General features: G+C 40.3%; 1 protein-coding gene across 1 annotated transcript in view; it reads left to right on the forward strand.

Annotated features, from left to right (window-relative positions):
- The window catches only part of ca10a (carbonic anhydrase Xa), a 233,026-nt gene that overhangs the window by 195,470 nt on the left and 19,889 nt on the right, over positions 1–17,667 (forward strand). Inside the window, exon 5 of the mRNA XM_038736386.1 lies at positions 6,180–6,365. Within this exon, the coding sequence (XP_038592314.1) occupies positions 6,180–6,365 (186 nt within the window). The remainder of the gene's footprint in view (positions 1–6,179; positions 6,366–17,667) is intronic.

Genomic DNA, 17,667 nt, shown 5'->3' on the forward strand with positions numbered 1-17,667 from the left:
CAACACTCTTCCAGCCGTTCCAGCCATTATTAGTATGTTAGGTTAAAGGACTTGCCCACAGACATTCAGCTTACATTCTAGTTTGCCAAGACTGGTGTTGTGATGTTAGCTATAGTAACAGGAGAGTTGTGAGTATTGCTGTCTGGAGCTGGTGTGCTGGCTCTGGGAAACCGTCTAGTCCTCTCTGCATGTTGCAGCATCAACTGTAGCAACAGTTTCCTAACCCACAACCTAGCTAATGTTAGTAACATTATCTGATGTGTCGTTGTTTGCTCTATTCATTGTATTTGTTATGGTATTTCTCCACAATCACACCTTTAAGTGAAAACACCTGTGTGGATGGAACAACAGTGTGCAGGGTTGTGCAGTGTCCTTTTAGGTAGATTGAAGTTGGGTAGCAGTGGAAACAAGTTAAAACAATGACAAATTTTATGTTGCATTACATTTATTAAAGTGCGTTCACTGGGGGGAAACGAAAAAATTATTTGGGCGTCATCTGCATAGCCGTGGTAAGAAAAGCCCTGCGAGTCAATAATAGAGCCATGTGATGAATGTAAGTCCAATATTCACTCTTCTATTAGCTCTGTTTGATCCACTATGTTCACCAGCTAGCTACTAATACTGTCTTGGTGCTGGGCAGCTTGTACTATGGGTTAGTGGAGCATTTTTGCTGTTAGGAGAAAACGAATAAAACCAAAGAAAATATCTAAACCACAAAACACTCTATCAATAAATCCTACACATAGATAGGTAAACGATTCATCCGACCCCTTTCGGGATTTTTGACAGGTGTAATTTGACAACAACCACTCATAAATGGCAAGCTAGTGCTAACTTGTCGCCGTTTAGGATACTAATCCAGCGCAAATACCACAATCAACTATAAACTACACATATACACTATACAAAAAAACTGCAAAAAAACTGTACACTATATAGAATTAAATTACAGACAAACTTTAGGTAAGTGGGAAATCACATTTAAATATACTATGAGCCACACCAGAACAAAAATCATAATCCAGAAACATAATCAGGGTGTTGTCTTAAAAGACTGTAAAATAAATCCTATGAAAAGGCCAAAACCAAAAATATGTTATACTTTCAGACTTTCGTATGATGGAGATAAATAGCTCACAAATACAGTATATAGTTTTACATTCTAAAGGCTCAATAATTTCCTAAAAAAGCTGGACCTTGTAGTTTTTACCAAAGCAAGTGTGGTTTGAGCCACCAAAAATGACTCAAACTGGAGGAAATTGCGCATTTGTGGGGGACCATTTTTGGTGACAGATGAATAAACATTCAGTGCTCTAGTGAGTATCTGGGGCAGCAGGATGGTGTAGGACTGAGTCAAAATAAACAACAGTGTGTGTGTTCATTACCAGTCACACTTTCACTGTCACAATGGAGTGGCTCATTGATGGTTTTTGTACATCAGTAGAGCTCGGTGACACAGCTTGATGGACTTTTGGTATAGTAGCATAGTATCATGAATTGAACTATGAACATGAACATGATTGGGTATACTGTTTATGGCAGTGCTCACAACAAAAGACTGGAGTGTAGAAAAGTCCTTCTTGATGTAATTTGGATGCCACAGTATAAATATAGACAGTATAATCAGAATAATATAATGATGAGACATGAGATGAGTTGGAAAGCTGCGAGTACTTCTGTTGACTGTCGTACAGTTGTGCTTTTCAATAAACAAGCAACGCTGCTAGTCCGCTGCTTATCTGACAGGCTGGGTTTATTTTCATGAATGAAGTACATAAGCTGGTGATTTTCAGAAACACATTCAGCACTGAGAATGAAAATATGAACTCTGCAACCCGCTTGTAATAATTACCTCACTACTTGCAGAAGTGTTGAGACACCAGACAATAATGAGAAAGCAGATTGGAATACAGTGCCTTTGCTTTGTTTGCAACCTTCCCAGCACATTGACTTTGTCTGGTAATTGTTACAGCAGAAACGTGACAAATGAAGTAAGTAAGTTTTGTTCAAGTGTATATTCATTTATTCTTCTGGCTAAACGTACCAAAATATGATCTCGTTCAACCCCATATCAGAAGATTGAAAATGTAACTTAAAATATGAATGATTTTTACCTTTACATTCTCATCTCAATATTGTGCTTCTGCAGAGTTTTTTTTTCTTTTCAAAATTTGCATATTCTTTTACTTCTTTTCCCCCCTTCAGCATCTGCAGCACAGTTTCTACCATGATGTTCCCTTCTGTTTTGCTCTTACGAGCACTTCACTTCACTAGATGGGGATTATCGATCCCAGGAGATGAAAGAATTACCAATTAGAAAAGGAGCTGCGTTTTGCTGTACATGCTCTTGTATCTTTGTTTCACTATAAGACAAACACGATTACTGCCCTCGCCTGTGTCATTCTAGCCACACTCCACTACTCGCGCCTCCCAGCCAGCCTCTAGCCATTTGCCCTGACACAAACAATCAGCCTTAACAACAGATATTAGCAATAGTGTGAGGGTTTGAGGCAGGAGAAACTCTGTATTCCAGCTGCTCTTTTGCTTTTTGTGCTTCATAATTATGCTGTGAGGCCACATTCTTTTGTACACTTTTGGTTGTTGGTCTGTTTTCAGTACCCCGATTGGTCCCATTTGTCAACAATAACGGTGATAATAATGACAGACAACATATGCGCACAACTTTGTGGCAACAGTACGGGGAAGGTCTCACAACAGCATTTGTCAAATGCCTAATATGATCTATGTTTAGGTGTACCTGACAAGGACCACTAGTAGCCATCTCTACCAACGTGTTTTGAATTCTTGAAGACAAAAGGCGTCTTCAGTTCTGTTGGACTGATAGAGAGTCGCTGTCATTTAACCTCTGTAGCATCGTTCAGTCCTTGACCGTGGTTGCATATATACCGTGACCTGGATGGCTGAGAATCTCCACAGACAACAGTGTGAGGCTGTTATTAGCACAGCAAAAAGTCTGAGGAAGGAGGTCAGGGTGGATGGATGTGACAACAAAGTGACTTTGGCCTAAGAGATGGCTTCTTGCGAAACAAAATTGTTTCACAACCTTAAAGCTGCAGTCATCTGCTTGTTTGTTTTTTCCTCCAAAAGTTTAAAACACCTGACATATTATGACCTCGTACAGTTGTCAATTATGTCAATCATGTGTGCAACTATCATTAACTTTAGCTAATGCTTTCTGTCCTGCTGTTATGTCTAATATTTACTCTTCTTTTAGCTCTGTTTTGGTCTACACCAACTCCAGCATAGTAATGCAGATGGTTCTGGAATGAGATGTTTAGCAATGACATAGGGGTGTAACGTTCAGGTATACACATACTCTGGGCCATGCAGTGTATCTGAGGCTGCGAATACTATGTCTTTGCATGGCTGCATATTTTTAGCTTAGTATCTCAGTGTCCTTCATTTCCAGGCTGCTGGACATTCATTATTTCTGACGCTTTAAGAGAGTTCCAGTCATCTCACCACTTCTCCAACCCATGAATAATAGCCAAAGGAGGTCTTGAGGGAGATGAGATTTTTTTCTGGCCTTTTCAGGGGTCTCACCTCGCCCTCACCGCCTGGCCAGGAAACCTAAAAGACTTTTCTCCACTCGCTCCTCTCTTTTCCTCTTTGGGCTCTGAATCCATCCCACCTCTCCCCTCCCTCTCCCCATACTTATCTCCTCTTTGCATCGCTCCCTCTTCCTCTCTCTTTCTCCTTTCAAATCATTGATTTTTCTGAGCTTCTATAAAATATTTACAACGTGTGGGCAGACTTCTTTCTCTGGGAATTTGCGGAGGGGCGGGGTGATCATTTTGAAAGCCAGTGGTATAAGGAATGAGAGATCGGGAGACGAGGGAAAGCACAGGGAATGGAAAGAGGAGAAGAGAGAAAGAGGCAGATAAGAGCGATGGAAGTCCACCAAAAGTCGTGGCATGAATATCAATGCCTCGCTTTGAAACCACTCCCGATTCTAAATAAACAGATCTACAGATCGTTAAGGATTGGTTAATAAAGCAAAAGATTGTTATTCATGGATTTTGTATTGATTGTGAACATATTCTGATTATTTCTCTTTTTTATCTATACCTGTCCTTTCTTTACTTGAGGCTCCACTCGCTCAGTTTGTCTGTTGAAGTGTTGTTGCAGTTTACCTCCTGCTCAGATTGCTGCCTAATTAAATGAAGCCCTCAGGACTGTTCCTGCATCAGCTCTGTTGATGATACAGGCTTCAACAAAAACTTGAATTCTTAAGCTGTCAAAAAAAACGCAAGACAACAGCATTTCCTTTTTACTGAAACCAAAGCTCACATAGCTGAAAAAGACATCAAGAGAACCTGATTTTCCTCGCTTGTTTTTATTTTTAAAAAGCTCTTACTAAAGAAATGATCCACTACTCTGTCAAGTCAGCCAGAAGAAAGGGACTAGGGCAAACTTTCCTGCAAAATACACCAATAGCCCTTTCAATGTAGACATCCTTTCAAGTTTTTGTGAGTGAGTTTTCTTGCATGATTTTGGAGATCTTGTCGAATTTCATTTGTTATAGAAATAAAATAATAAAAAGATGTTTTGGGAGAAACACTTATTATTTTACATACCTAAATATATTATTTGAGCAATTAGTTTGTGTTCTTGCAACCTTTTCTCCTCCAAATCATGTCTATATACTGCACCACTCGTATGCAACAGCAGATACCTTTAGAAGAAAGAAACAGAATGGCACCTTGATCAGTTTGACTCAATATAATAAGGAAACTGCAAAATCTGCTCACACTGAGTGTATCAGCAAAACCATTCAGTGATAAAATCTGCATTCCTAAAATATCCAGTAAGGGAGATTTTAAGCATACATTTTTTTTTATTTTTACGTTCAAGCCACATCCATAAAACTTCTCTGTGGCACATGAATCTAACACTTAGGCTACGTTCAGACTGCAAAGTGACCCACTTTGGGGTGTGTGACCATAAGCCGGGTACCAAGTGGCAAAACTATTTAATGTTTAATGTGTAATTTCTTAGAGTCAGGGTTGGATCTCATGCATATTTTTAACCTTATTAATAGCTTGAAATCTAAAAAATTATGAGCTGAGTAGGCAGTCACCCTTTGGTGAAGTGATGTACGGCTTGATGAGCTGCAATCACATTATGTTTGGTTTTGTTTTAGGTTGGAACTATTGTGGCTTGTGGGCGCATCCACCTTAACGTTACGTTTGAAAGAAGAAACAGCATGTTCATTCTCAGAAATAAAAAGTTGAATTCATGAGCAATAAAATGCATCCTTGTCCAAAAGTAATTCACTCAGGGATTTAATGTCTAAAATGTAAAAGGATTCTGCCATGTTCCTGACATTACGGACGCAGTTTGCTAACTTTATGACTCTCCTCTACTTGTGCTACTGCTACACTTTGTGTTAGCTTTTACAAATACCCTGCAGAAGCCACTCGTGTCCATGGTGAGAGCTATTCAGCAAAAGTTACATTGGCTCACTTTAAACACAGGTCACAGGATTTGCAGGAGACCAAGAAAAGCTCAGGGTGCTCACAGCTAACCTGCTTGCTGTGATGAAAACAAACTGGTACAGTCCCTTTGTGGTGTGAAAGCAAAACAACTTCTGATCGAAACGACTGTAAAAAGAAATTAATTTTTCAGTTTTCCCAAACTGCTTAAACGATGCACATATTTATGCAAGATAATGTGGTAACCATGGCAACAGTTGTGCGGGTCAGCATTTGAATGTGTTCCCGATACATAAAATAGAGGCAAAAGGTGTGTTGTGTTTGTGTCTGACACTTTATATTTTAGAAGTTTCTCATAAAAAAGTGAGTGACTCCACTGACTTTTTTTTATGTGACCACAAAGTTAGTATCCCCCATAATATTACACCCACATCTCTTATTCTTCTTGTTTCTGCCTGGAGTAACAATGTTCATCAACTATTTCTTCTTGATCTCTTTGTGACACCACACAAGTTAAATAAACGGCAGAGTTAGCTGCATCATGACGTGCTGTTAATGTGCTGTCACATCAGTGAGAATCCTGTCGCTTCACATAGCCTCATGTTAACTCTTATTTTGGATGATCTGAGGTCCATTTTTCCACAGATGTGCTAGTTTAAGTTTCTTCTTGGGAATGTGATTGTGTTCTTGTGTAATGAAAGTTGCCTCATTGTTGTTCTCCAGGTGGGAGGGACGATGTACAACACGGGTCGCCATGTCTCTCTGCGATTGGACAAGGAGCATCTGGTTAATATCTCTGGAGGGCCAATGACGTACAGCCATCGCTTGGAGGAGATCCGGCTACATTTCGGCAGCGAGGACGGCCAGGGCTCTGAACACCTTCTGAACGGACAGGCCTTCTCTGGAGAGGTGTGTACACTCTGTGTGAATTACAGTACAATTGGCCAAGAGCCATGCAAGTAAACACACTCTTGTCATCATAGAGAAATAAATAAGTCAAGTGCACATGTGCATGGAGAAGAAAGACAGCGGTTTTCACCTAATTTCAGCAGGAGCAGTAACTCTGCCATGATGAGCCTGTCAGAGCAGATAGTTCAATAACATCTTAGTGGAAACTAAGTACTTTGAGTAGTAGTGTTTATATTGCACTGTCACAGACATACAAAAAGGACTATTGCTTAAAACTCTTAGGGCTGGATTTACTAACATCCCGAATAAAGAGTACTAAACTGCGTGTGCATTCTAAAATATTGCACGTGCAATTGTAGTACCTGTAATGGGTGATTAACTAAAAATGATTGCGTAGATGACAACAGGCGCAATCACAATGGAGGTGGCAGTATTTAAATGGGTTTTAATGGTTTCCGACATGGAGAGTCGGGAGGGAAAGCCGCAATCTCCTGTTCCTGGCCCTGTACACCCCAACGCCCCATTCCCTCTCCGATACCTACAATAGGTTGTGTCTTCAGTTGGATTCCAGTATCTGTTATGTCAATATCTTTCCTGCCAATGTACATTCACCGCCAACATTCATTGCCAAAGCAGGAAGTAGTGTTATATAGAAAGGTGACGCACATCCAACTGCGAGAGACTGCAGTTCATCAGTTTATCTATGCATCTCTCATCACAGATCATAAACGCAACCATAAACATAATCCTTCCCTTACCTTAACCAAATGTACCTTAACCAACTATAACCAGCCTCTTACCCTAACCTTAACCATACCATGGCTGCCATGCACAGCTATGATAGAAGAAAATCATTTTAAAATTGTTGTCATTGAACGTAATCTGGTTTTGACAGAATCGTACTAATTGTAATGTCCTGGTTCTTGTCTGGCAATAGGCTTTCCACAAACAACTCAAACAAACAAAAAAATGTAAATGGAGTTGTATTCGTTACTGGGATAGAGGTAGATGAAAAATCACACACATTTTTCCTAGACTACAATCACGACCAGCACTTTATGTTCGGTTGAGTTTTTATGTTTTTACAGACCTAAATGAGTCCAAATTTCCCCCAATCTGTCGAGAACCACATGACATCCTAAATGATTTTTCACTTGACGGCTGTAAATTTGCATCAGCGCTTTCAGTAGGAACAAACTTGTCTTGGAGATGACAGTTAAGGATTCGACTCCCTCACACACACAAACACACACACACATGCTCTGGCCCTGCACACACTTGCACATACACATGCACTGCCATTTTAATATTTTGACGAGTGAAACAATTAGCTTCCCTGGTTTGATTGTTCAACAAAATCATGAGTCACTCACGCTGCTGCATTCCACCGCCGCCATCATATGAATAACCAATTTGTGTGGCAACAAAATAATTGCAGTCTTGACAGGCAAATTTATTATAATTAATGATAATAATTTATCCTCCCTCAGAGTCTGAGAGCTGATATTCAAATCATAATAAAACAAGTGTTTACTGTGTCCTTCAGGGTGAAGAGAGCTGTAACCCAAGCCTGAAAGGACACTCCCCCCCTCACACACACACACACACACACACACACACACATACACATACACACTACTGTATATTGTGGCTCTCTCTAGGGCTTCGTGTTCTTCAGTCACTGATTTGCACTTTGTGAGTTAACACTAAGTTGGAGGAGTTCTTCGGAGACAAGCGGAGGGGCTCTGAAGAGATTTGCTGCTGATATCTGAAATGTGATGTCACATTGTTGCCAAGTTGCACACTGCATCCCTAAGGCAGGCCACAGGGTAAGGGGAGGGTGAGTCTGTGCTTGCAGCAAGTCCTATCGACTGGGGATTGGGGGAGGGACCTGCCATTAAAATACTTGCCATGTGTATGCTTTCAGTTATAGAATGTAACCTCCCTAAAGGTTGCTTAAATCCCAAATGTCCAGAAATATCTGAGAGGACATCAGTGTTCAATGGCAGCTACACTGGACATTCTGTGGAAATATTTTGCCCTGGGTCTTGCCTCTCAGGACAATTACAGGTTGCCTTGGCTGTCTGATCTCATTGTGGATTGTCTTTAGTCAGGGCTAAAAATAAATAAATAAATAGATACCTTTCTCGGTTTTGGGGAGAAAAATCATGAAATGAATTTGGGTTTACAGGTGATGGCGTGAAAAACATGTTAGTGAACCTCAGTCACAGCTAAGACAGCAGAAGACGGTGTTCTGTGGAAGTAAATAGCTACCAAGGTTCCAAATTGAAAATTTCATTTCCATTTGAAAATAAAATGTTTCATAATTGTAGGATTCCCCTAAGCCTCTTTCTTTTAATCTGTAAAAATGTATTTTAGAACACATTTATTTATTAAGTTATTAAATTAATGAAACACAATGTTAAGCAGACAATCAGTGGAAGCAATGTAACACGACAAAAAAAGTAAATTCAAAATTTTTATTCTTCCATAGAAAATACATGACTTTGGGTGATGAAAACTATTCTATAGTGTTAAAGTCTTTTTTATGGAAATTTTATTCCTGGTGAGGGGTTGAGCAAAGAATTGAGTTACAACCAACTGTTGTCTTTGAAGAATTTATTTAACAAAAGAGAGTAAACAGAGATGTACTGATACACATATACAGCTGGTCCAGAGACCTGCCGCCTACGCCAGCTTCGGGCGTCTGGCCCCGAGCAAAGGGATGAATCATCATCATTTATACAGAGGAAAGGCTAAGGCACAAAAAACACAGTACATATATCTATAAGCTGAAAGGAGAATAGTAATAACAATAGTAATAATAATAAAAGATGAGGACACAATTTTCTGCCATAGTCTTACATTTTTTTTTGTGGTCCTCTAATATGTAATTCTAAGGGATAGGGTTAGTGCAGTAATAACACAGACAGTAACACAAAGTATTTGGTTAGGCTTGTGGTAGGAACAATGATCAATTTACTTTGTAATTTTGTTGATGTTTTTTTTTCTTTCTTCATTATCACCTTCCCAACTCATCAAAACAAATCTCCATACTTGACAGAGAGCATGTGGTCCAAACTCTGTATCTGTTTCCAATCACACTGTATATAAGGAGTTAACAACAGGTGGGTTTTTTTCAGTAGAATAACTGGCAGCTCTGCTCAAATAGACAGATAGCTGCAGCTATAGAGCTGCCAAACCGCAGAGAAAACAAGGCCAGAAAAGGTTGCTAACAGATGGGTTTTTTTTAACATCCCTTTGCCTTTTGCCATGTTCTCCTTACTCAAACAACAGTTTTGTGAGTGAAATGGCAGCTAGAAAACATCCTGCTCATCCTCCACCACCTCCCCGGATAGCCCACCCCAGGCTTTCTCTGAGCCAAAGCCGTGACTTCAAGGTCCAACAAGATGTTTCATAATCGAAGTTGCAGAAAATTCTCTCTCACTCTCTCGCTCTCTCTGGCTCCCTCTCGCCCTCATCTGCAGATGAGTGGTGGCTGTGCTTGTCCTTGAAACGTGAACAAAGAGAGAAATATTAAAACTTTTTAAAGCAAAGCATCCCTCTGAAATGGCAGCCTGTGGGAGGATGGGGGTTGGGTTGGGTAATGGTGGCATGTGTGTATATCCGTGCGTGTGTGTGGGTGTTTTAACACTCAGAAGCTGTCGTCTTTAAATCACCCCTTTATATCTAATGGCTCATCGTGCCTTTTTCTCTGCCTTCCATTTTGACTAACAATTTGTACTTCAATTCAGTGCGATGCACAGGAAAACCCATGAATGCACAAGACTGTGTAGGTCACAGAACAGAACCTCAGGTCTAAGTTTAACCAGGAAGACTCATCAGTCTGGGTAATATTTATCTATATGTCCCAAGCCTATCCTAAGATTCGTTATCAAGACCACTCTGGACTAATATATTCGTATCAGCTATAAAAGACGGTCGCTAAGCTCCAACAGTATCAAATCTGTTATCTCTGCTTTCTCATTAGCAAAGAGCAGTGAAAACATCCAGGTGGTTGCTTTTTATTTTTGGCTAGTTCTGACCGTCACTGTCATTGGTTAAATGACAAATGTTGCCAGCCACTACCTGTCGCTTATTAACTTCTACTCTGTGAGTAACTTGGCCAAAATAAACCTTGGCTATTATCTTGTTTTATCTTGTCTTGTTTGCTTTCTGTAGTTGGTGTCTGTATTCTGCCAAAGATCATTTGTAATTTTGGCATTCATATTATATCAATAATTTAAGTTGAGATACTTTATAGTTTTGAATCAGAACCTGCACTTGGATAAAGAATCTCTTAAAAAATAAGATGTGCCAAGACAGGCTACAGCTGTTATTCCATGTGTCAGATACATATTTAATCAACATTTAGTGGTTAGGTAAGTATGGGATGGGAATCTGTATCAGGACATCCCTAGTCATCATTTTACTGTTCACCTTGGCTTTCTCTCCTAAATAAGTTTGGCTAACCTGGGGCTTTGTGTACAACCTGTCTGATCATCAGACTGCTCGTTCTCTTGCCTGACTTATTTTTGTGATGTCACCACATTACGAGCTATCACCAGCTATAAACTTGGTGATTACAATATTATTATCAGTGATAGGAATCTGTGAAAAAAAGACTCAAGTTGTATAAAATTAGAAGTATCCTGTGAACGGACACAGCAGTACACACGTTTAATGTAACAAAAAGAACCACTGCGGTACAGTCAGTGAAGTTAATATTGCCAGAATTAAAGGAGGATGTTGGAGTTTTTCACTAGCATGCATTTGTGAATTGTAGAACAACAAGACAACATTGCCACGTGATATTAATGTTCAGTGTGTATCTGGATATTTAATTTGGATAAGGGAAGCTGCATGTGTATGCAGGTGTAAATGCAGGCAGAATGGACTGGAATAAGGATGCAGTCAACTCTGCTACCCCTGGAGCTGAGCTCTAATCTGAAAATGAAACACCTTGGTCTTTAAATAACTCTGCTACCCTGGAGCTGCTCTAATCTGAAAATGAAACACCTTGGTCCAGTGTCCATTTTTCCTTCCTCCGGGTTGGCGTGTTTTTATACACAAAAGTCTTCATACAGTCAGATTTGAGTTATACAGAAGCTGATAAACTTGTGGCCCTGAAATGTGGCCCATATCAGACTGCAGTGTGAACTGTTCGCCGCCTGAAAGTGACCCACATGCGCATTAGAATAACAGGTCACACACAGCACGCTGTTGCAGGCTACAGAAGTAAACAAAGAGCAACAGAGGTTAGCTCACGGGAGACTCCTGTTTTTTATTCTCCTCTCACGGGTCACATTTCTCCCGAATTATGACAGGTGTTCACAACTTTCTGTTCTTTTCATTATGGTTTCTGGCGCTGTACAACGCAACTATCCCGCAACTCACTCACTCCTTCTCTCTCTATATAGCATGCACATAACTCAGAAGAGAGCTTGCGGCCGGTGGATTTCAGGTGTAGGAAAGGGAATTTGTGAGCAGCTGAAAGCTCCGTCTACAGCAGAACTATGACAACAGCTGCTCCAGAGTGACGTCAAAGTCACATCAATTCCAACCTGTGTCCAGACTCAGGTCGCATTTAAAAAGATCTGTATCACATATGGAAGTGGCCCAAATCCGAACTGGAAAAGATCAGATTCCATGTGACTTGTCCTGTTCAAATTGTCATAAAAAGATCAGATCTGAGTCACATATGAGCAAAAAATTGGGTCACTTTGTCCTGCAGTCTGAACATAGCCAAACAATCTAATTAAATACAACTAGATTCAGTTTAGTGTTTGCCTTCTAGTTTGAATTTTCTTTTTGCTTCAATACCCATCCCTAGATGGAAAATGCTCTTGAAAAGCAAACAACATTGAGCAGTTGTTGCCTCCATGACTTTAAAACCCATTATTTAGATCATCTGATTAAACTACATGATGATGGACAAAAAATGTTATATGTTTTCAAAATTCAAAGAATATTACTGTTAGAAGATTAGATTCACATTAGACCTAATAAAAAACAGAGTTAGCCCCTACAAAGTGAAGAAGACACCGCTCATTGCTAAAGAGAGGATCCAGCTATATTTAATACAAATCTGTTTGAGAAGGCTTCGCCATAGGCAGCTGATCCAAACACTTTAAACACCCATCAATCACAGATACACACGCCAAATGTCCTCTTTCAAACACAGACACACATATGGAAAATTACACTGAGCTGATGTCTCTGCGGCAGATTATCGGTCCCAGAGCTTTTGATGGGGAAGCTTGTTCTGTTTTATTTTCTCTTTCCCTAATTATCATTAATCACTATTAAATGGCACATTTCGCCCACATCTGCACCGCGGCATCTTAATTGTGCTGCGTCTTGGGTTAAAATACGCCAAAACATCACTGCATGGATGGAAAACATGCAGAATTAATGTGAAGAAAGAAAGGAAACTATATTTAGGATTCTGTTCAATTACAAATGTAGCATGATGAGTATTGATACAGATGAAAAACAGTTAACACACCAGGTAGCATGGTATGTAGATACGTGTGCATGATGAGAGTGTGATTTGTGTATTTGGTAGCAGGCCTTGTCCGTTTGTTAGTTTTATGGATCTATGCTCCAGTTAATCTAAAGGAGGGTGGACGGATGGATAGAAGTTGAGATGGAGAGTGTAATTTTCAGCCCAGTGCTTTTAAACCCCCTCTCACCGTTAGCGCTGAACACCTCTCTTCCGCTATCGACTTGCTGTCTTCATATTTCCCTACCCCTGGGGCCAGGCCAGCCATCATGCCATAAAGAGGCTGTCATGACCCCCAAACACTCACACAAATACACACACACACACAACAGAGAGCACTGGCCAGCCAAGTAGAAGTGACCCTTTACACCCAAGTCAGTGTTGTTTCAAACCACGTCCGCTCAGTGTGGCTTCTCATGCAGGTTTTATTGCAGGTTTAACAAACTGAAACTCCTGCGCATTCAAAAAAACACTGCAAAAGTGCCCTCTAGGTTTGCCCAATGTGCAAGACGATGTGATAAAGTGCCCTCTAGCATGCTCTTCCAGTGGAGAAAACATAATAAAGTGTCCTCCAAGGGGCCCTTTCAGTGGAGAAAATGTAACCAAGTGCGCTTGGGGGCCTTTTCAGTGGAAAAGAGTGATTTTGTGTCCTCTAGGGGGCCCTTTCAGTGGAAAATGTGATGTTATGCCCTCTAGGGCAGTGGTTCTCAAAGTGGGGTCCTGGGACCCCCGGTTGTGCTTGAGAGGGTTCAAGTAAAAAGGGGGGAAAATTCCATTCATTAGTAACACAATGACAAAATGTATGACTATTTTGGTTATGAGTTTCATATATGTTCTGTAATAAAACATCTAAAAACCCAATTTCCTATCAGATGGTCGATCCTGGGAAAAAAATCTTATCAAATTGGGGTACGTGGTCTAATTTGTGTCAGTTAAGGGGTCCTTGAAGTGAAAAAGTTTGAGAACCACTGCTCTAGGGGGCCCTTCCAGTGGGAAAAAAGTGATGAGGTGTCCTCTAGGGGGCCCTTCCAGTGGAGAAAATGTGATGAGGTGTCCTGCACGGTGACCTTCCAGTGGAAAAAACATGATCCAGAGCACTATGGTTAGGAGGTAGAGCAGCTCACCCACTAATTGGAAGTTTGCATGTTGAAGCAAGATACTGAACCCCAAATTGCTCCCGATGGCTGCGCCATAGATGTGTGAGTGTGTGGGAATGATTAGTTTATTTCTGATGAGCAATTGGCACCTTGCATGGTAGCCTCTGCTATCAGTGTATGAATATGTGGCAATGGGGTGAACGTGACATGTAGTGTAAAGTACTTTGAGTGGTCAGAAGTAGAGCCTGACCGATATGGGATTTTTAAGTCCGATACCAATTTCGATATTTGAGGATTTTAAAATCCAATAGCAGATACAGTGACACAGAGAAAACTGTCTACAAGGAGGACCTGCAACTTTGAAATTTAACTCTAAGAAGTTAGAGAACTTCTTTAGGCAAGAAGCTGTGTTAGATTCTTGTTCAGCTCACATTTATTTACGTGTCCCTTCTGGTTTAATCATTTCTGACACACCGACTGTAACTACAGACAAGCAGCTTGCAGATATATTTAGAATACATTAAACAAGATAGTTTAACTGTTCATTAACACTGTTAGCGCTCCTCCACTGATAATGCTTTGTGGCTAACTTGGCAACGGGCAGCATTAGCTGCTGTTAGTGATGTTAACGAATATTTAGAAGTAATGGACTAGGGAGAAATGAGAGGGCCGTTCACTAGACGTGCTGCACTGTTTCAGACATAAATACAATCACTTCTGTCAGTGTTACGTTAGCCTCCACCACTCACCTACTGTAACATTTAACATCCTGCTGTGACCCGGGAGAGTGCAGTGAAAAACTCAGGGTTAGAAAGTCTGGTATGAATGTTTTCAGGAGAGGAAAAGTGATATAATTGACAAGACAAATGAACAACTCACCGCGAATAATAGTGTGAGAGCTACCAGGAGCTAACATTACTCACCGTAGCTCTGGTAGGCTCCGGTCAACTGATGTTTTGTTCTGTGGTGCTGCAGTGTTTTGAACACAGGAGCTGCAGCATGCATTCTGGGAGCGCAGTGTTCTAGTGGTGTGATAAAGAACTATGAGCTCTTTAAGATATGATTGGCTTTGTTGGTGAGGAGGAGGACTTTAAATTCTCTTCTGGATTTAACAGGGAGTCAGTGCGGAGAAGCTATCCTATCATCTATACATCTGTCATCCTCTGCAACATTTTGAAACAGGACGTGTTTGATTTTTGCAGTGTTACGTAGGTGAGAAAAGGTGGTTGATGGGGCAGTGGATAAGACACATGCCTAGCAAGACACTTAACTCGATGCTCCTGAGGCATGCGACCTCTGGTTCTTGATGTTGTTATATGTGGGAGTTAAAGGACATATCCTGATCAAAGATAACTCAGTGGTGCTGGAGGCCATGGCAGTGCCATCCAAGGAAACTATATCTTTAGACACTGTGTTTGGAGCTAAGTACAATGACTTCCGTTTTTTTAACATCAGAAAATTGCACATCCTTAAGGCATGCTTATATTTAGCTAAGTGATTGGTTTCATCTGGCTTGATCGATAGATAAATTGGGTCTCATCACAATGAAAGTTTATGGAGTGTTTCCTAATAACATTGTCTAAAAGAAGCACATACTGTATAAGTTGAATAGTGTTGGTCCAAGCGCTGAACCTTGTGTAGCTCCATGACTAACTTTGGCATGCATGGAGGATTCATTATTAACATGTACAAACTGAGATAGATCTGATAAATAGACAGCAATGAGCAATAATAAAAAAGTACAGCTTAGGCTACATTTACATTTATTCATTTAGCTTTTATCCAAAGTGACTTAAAATTGCTATATATGTCAGAGGTCACACGCCTCTGGAGCAACTAGGGGTTAAGTTTCTTGCTCAGGGACACATATGTGGATGTCTCACAGTGGGAATTGAAGACAAGTCTCCCACACCAAAGCAAAGCATCTTATCTATGCGCCATCACCACCCCCACTACTGGGAAATAAACCTAATTGGACAAACGTATTGGACAAACTGAAATTTCGGCCTGATGACGGCGCAGAGGATTATCACAGCTACAAATCATCCTTACTGTACATGGATTTCATCATTGTAATAGTTAAGATATATAACTTATAACCACAAATGTCAGTCTCATGGTGGGAATAAGACAAGGCAGGGGATCCTCAAAGTCAGCAGGACACATCCTGTGGGGACCATGAATGTTTGTACAAAATGACATGGCTATCGATCAACCAACAGTTATATCAGTGTGGACCAGCCAGAGAACGATCAAGGAGGATGTTCACGTCTGACACCAAAAACGGGGTCTACCATCTCCCCTCCATATATGATCACTTGTTTATACGTGACCTAGTTTCTCAGAAAACAAAAACTGAATAAAGATCTCAACTGAATGTTGGAGTTTCTAAGTTTACTTACAAATACTGAAAAAATGAACCTAAATAGGATTTCGAATTGATAAGCAGATTCAATACTGGATTCTGATTAGATGAAGTGCTATTGAACCCCAACCCCAATTTGTACTAACTCTGTAACATCTGTCACACCGTATTATATATTATAGTAGTCTAATATTATATATTAGATAATCTGTCTGCATCTCTTGTCGTAACATGTGAGTGTTATGACAGAATCTTAATAGAATGTACCTGTGAGATGGGTGGAGGTGTTACTGTATTTAGTTGTTAGTGTGAGTCTGGGTTTGAACTGAGGGACACTATGATGAATGATGCAGTCTCACTGGTCTGGTCTGGCCAACATGCAGCAGCTCTTCTCTTATGCTATTTCTTCAACTGTTTTTGTATCTAATTACGGCCTCTAGTTTCTCCCTCTTTTGCTCTGCATCTCCCTCTTTTTTTTCTTCTCCATTTGGCAGACATTCTCACTTTACACTGGCCTTTTATTGCCCACCAGCAGCAAATGTTGTGCAATTTGTCATTGAGGGAGTGCGGATGAGCTCTTTTGGCTGCCTCTGCCGCTCCCACCTAAAAATCTAATCAGATCATTGTAGGGCTCTAATCACTTCCTCTCTCGCCTTGATTGCATTTATAGACGTTCTGTCGCTCTCTGTGCTCCCCTAATCGAGCATTTCATAATTACTCTCTTCTTACATTTGTTTATTTATATCATCCAGTACAGTACGTGCTGAGCCCTTTGCCAGTGAGTGAGGATGAGAAGTTTATGAAGAGTAAGCCATTGGAAAAGATCTGAAAATCATTCCCACCTCTCTTGGCTTGAAATAAGCACTTAAGTACTACAGCCCAATGGTAATAAATTAGAAGCTTTAGGTTATAGTAGTATGGCTGCAAGTTTTGCTGATTTAGGTAATGAAGAGAGGCGAGTTCATTTTTCATTTTCATTCATCATTTTTCAACAACCCTCAGCAATAGTACTGCAGTTATCAGTGTTGGGCAAGCTACTTGGAAAATGTAGTGAGCTAAGCTGCTAGCTACTCTACATTAAATGAAGCTTCACTACACAGAAGCTACCCCTCAGTGAAATGTAGCAAGCTAAGCTACAGCAGTGTGGCAAAAGTAGCTTAGTTACACCTTAGCTACTTTTATTTTTTTATATTTTATAATTAGGTATATATATATATACACACACACACAGTATAGGTTTATACTGAACTAACGTAGATAAGATAAAGTATAATAATATATAAAGTAACTTAATTATCACAGAGAGATCTCTCATCTCATGGAAACCAGTTTCTG

The sequence above is a fragment of the Micropterus salmoides genome, unplaced genomic scaffold (assembly GCF_014851395.1).
Source record: "Micropterus salmoides isolate LMB-PRFRI ecotype aquatic unplaced genomic scaffold, ASM1485139v1 Ms_hic_scaffold_21, whole genome shotgun sequence".
NCBI lineage: Eukaryota > Metazoa > Chordata > Actinopteri > Centrarchiformes > Centrarchidae > Micropterus > Micropterus salmoides.